We start from the raw sequence: 3,556 nt of genomic DNA, 5'->3' as shown, positions 1-3,556 counted from the left end.
ATTAAAGGTTGCCTTATGTACAACACGGATACACTTTTATTAATCTTACTTATTTTTATGTATATATTTTTCTTTTGCTTGCATGTATGTCTGTGTACCATGTGCATGTCTGATGCCTGTAGAGGCTGAAGAGGGTGTTAGATCCTCTGGAGGCTGAAGCTACCGGTAGTTGTGAGCTACCATGTGGGCATTGGGAGTCAAACACAGGTCCTCTGCAAGAGTAGCTAGTACTTTCAACCACTGAGTAATCTCTCCAGCCTTTACCTTTACATTCTTAATGAAGACACTGAAAAAAAAAAACAACAACAACAACAAAACCTTGTGGTTGTGATTAAGTACTAGACTATCTATTTAGGGCGAGATTCCAAGCCGTGTATATTAATCATAATCATTATGTGTCAGACACAAGTAATTATTTGTTGGATGGGTAAGTTATGTATAGACATGTCCAACCACCATATCTTTGTGTCTTTTATACCTTCCTCAGGAATTTCAAAGTCACAAGAGGATGTCCCTCAGCCCGAATCCACTGGAATGGCCAAAGCCCAGAGCCCAGGGGTAGGGGAGGTCTCCTCTGCATCCGAATACTTCTCCTGTGTTTCTTCTCCACACAAGCTCATCCATCGTAGCAAGGGTGCGAGGCTCCTTGGGTGTGACACACCTTGGGTATGGGGCTTCTTGGGTGAAACTCTGGGTGTGGGTCTCAGGGCACAAAGCATACAGAAAGCATACAGATTCAAGGATTAGGCTGAGGGGAAGTGCAGGGAAGTTGGGGATGGCCAGGGCTTTCTAAAGGAGCCTAGCTAAAATTCAGAGCTACCAAGGGAGTCAGAGTTTGGTATAGGAGAGGCCCTGATTTGTGACTTCCTCCTGGTGAGAAGTCATAAAATGGTGGCTAGAAGGGTCTGGGCCTGGGGCAGCAGGCGAAGGGACCAGATAAGCATCTGTAGAGGAATTGTGTGGCTTCTGTTTTTGGATTTGCATTTAGAGTTCTGTGTATTTCTTCAGCATAGACATTAGTGTAGTGGGACCACATCAGCACAGACTCACAGACTTCACACAGAGCTGTGCTCCACACAGTTTGTACGTACATGCACAGGGTGAAAATGTGTGACCCATGGTGCTCTTCTTTGACACCATAGCCCACATTCCACAAAGACCACCCCAATGATGTCTCAGGATCCCCTCTTCACTGCGCACATACCCTACCTCCACTTCGCACCCGCCACGCTCCTAAGTACACACCGTCTCATATTCTTACACATAAAACACTGCAGCAAACACAACAGCTTGTAAATGAACACTGTATTCCACACTTGTCATCCAAGCCTATCCCCCGAAGATCTCCTCTCCTGTGTCACACATACTGTCACTCATGCTTCCTCAGCTTTCTCTCTGCAGATGCTCTTATATTTCTAATTTCAATTCCCAGGAATCCGGAAATTACAAGGGAGTTCCAAGCCTAGATCGCCATTAGACCAGGTCCCAGAAGGAGAGGCGACTACTGCCCCCTCCCAACATGTCTCATCATCTGGTCCATCCTATAAGACTTGTGAATCCTCTCTGTGTATAAACAGAGAGGACAGGGCGATGAAAATATATTACATGCAGGTGCAAATGAAAAAAGGTGTGGCTGTCTCTTGGGACACAAAGGAAACCTCAGAGTCCCTTGAAAAGCAGCCAAGGATGGAAGAAGCCACCCTCCCTGAGGGTGTGTGGGTAGGAACTCCACCCTCTGATGTGTCCACCAGAAACCTCCTGTCGGACAGCGAACCCAGTGGGGAAGAGAAAGACCACGAGGAAAAGCCAGAGTCAGACAGCCCCCCGGGATCACCCGTGGTTGAAGAGAGACCCAGGGCCAAGACGCCCGACTGGCTGGTGACCATGGAGAATGGCTTCCGGTGCATGGCCTGCTGCAGGGTCTTCCCCACGGTGGAGAGCCTCCAGGAGCACGTGCAGTACGGGATCAGGGAGGGCTTCAGCTGCCACGTTTTCCATCTCACCATGGCTCATCTGATTGGCAACGCGGAATCAGAGGGCACCCAGGAGGAGGAGGAAGACAGCAACGAGGAAACACAGAGACCCAAGGAAAGGAAGGCCGAGGGGCAGCAGACCGCAGATGATGTTGGTGTGAAGAAGCCGTGGAGCCAATGTCCAGGCTATGTGTTTGATTCTCCAAAGGACCGAAGTGAGCAAAGGCTGGGTCTGCCGGTCGATCGCAGACTTGCGCCTCTGCCGGGAAGAGAGGGCGGTTTGTCAGCTCCGGGAATGATGGAAGGGGGATTAACCGGGCCCTCTGCTTCTTGCTCAGGAATCTTACACGACTGTAAGTTGGAATTTGTCCCGAGCTTTCCAGCTCCCGCAGAAAGTTCTGATCATTTCTAAGGGCCGACAGAGCACCTTTCTTCATTAAGAAGTGTCCTTATTTTGGTTTCCACACAGCAACTGAGATTCCTGGGCCAGAAGAACTTGCAAGATGGGGTGGCCTTCTCTTGGGAGAGGTAAGGCCCACAGGCGTAGAGAGTTAATAGACTAGGAAGTGTAGAGAACCGGGAGCAGGGCTGTGCCGGGCTGTTTGGCGGCTCACCCAGCTCTTCTCGGGAAATTGGCCTTTATTTGCTTAAGTGAGAACCTGGAGAATTTTGACTGGGAGCCTTTTCTGTTCCTTCGTGATTGTCCTCTAAGATGAAATGGTGTTGTCCCTCTAGGCAGATAGCTCAGCACAACTCCAGGGAGGAGGAATGGCCTGCAGAGAGGATGGGGATCCCGCAGGACCAGGAGTCCGGGTCTGGAAGTTTTCAGTCTGAGTTAAGGGCTCATTGGCTCACAGACATAGCCCTGTGGAGAAGATGGAACTGTAGGGAGGAGAAAGGGAGCCACATGAAAGAGAGGTTTCAAGAAACCTGGGCACATCCTAGAACTTATATTTTGCGGCAGTGGATCTGAAAATAAACTCACCGTGGTATGTGCATGACTGTGGAATTAAGATAAAAGTAGAGGGTGATTGACTAGCAACAGTCATGGCGTTTCTCATCTCTTCTTGTTCTCCTGTATTTATTTTCTCAATCCCAGGAAGAAGAAAGGACCCTCGAGAGACCAGTGGCAGTAGACGGAATGCCAATAGTGTAAAGGAAGAAGAAAAGACCAACAGTCACTCGAACACATAAACACCATATGCAATAAAGAGTATTTCCCAAACCATGCCTTGCTGTGTTTTTAGCAAGATAATCTACCCACCTCTAGAGGTTGGTCAGTGAGGTTTCACTCCAACATTAATCTCGGCCTGTCGTGGACTGTGGACTCTGCATCCCAAGGCTGCCAACAGTGTACTTGAAAAATCTTCCACTAAGCACACTGTCTCGTCCAGATGGGTTAAAGATTTAACTTATCTTCTCTCTCTCTCTCCCTCTCTCTCTCTTTTTAAATACATTCTTATACTTGCAAAATCTGACCAGCACTTTGGAGCCCACCTCTGACACCGCCCACTGGAACAGTGGGGATACCGGAGGCACTGAAGTTTGATTTTGATGCCAGTTGTGAGGTTGTCCCGTCTTTG

General features: G+C 48.7%; 1 protein-coding gene across 1 annotated transcript; it reads left to right on the top strand.

Annotated features, from left to right (window-relative positions):
• Positions 1-444: 444 nt before the first annotated feature.
• On the top strand, positions 445-3,192 carry Fam170a (family with sequence similarity 170 member A). Its single transcript, XM_060378599.1, is given in 5 exon segments — positions 445-634; positions 1,433-2,326; positions 2,443-2,501; positions 3,073-3,111; positions 3,114-3,192. Coding segments are annotated over 5 exon segments (1,236 nt in total). The 3' UTR covers positions 3,168-3,192.
• The last annotated feature ends 364 nt before the right edge of the window (positions 3,193-3,556 follow it).

This window comes from Meriones unguiculatus, chromosome 2 (assembly GCF_030254825.1).
Source record: "Meriones unguiculatus strain TT.TT164.6M chromosome 2, Bangor_MerUng_6.1, whole genome shotgun sequence".
Taxonomy (NCBI): Eukaryota; Metazoa; Chordata; class Mammalia; order Rodentia; family Muridae; genus Meriones; species Meriones unguiculatus.
Note: the sequence above shows the minus strand (reverse complement) of the source record. Positions and strands in the feature narration are given on the sequence as shown.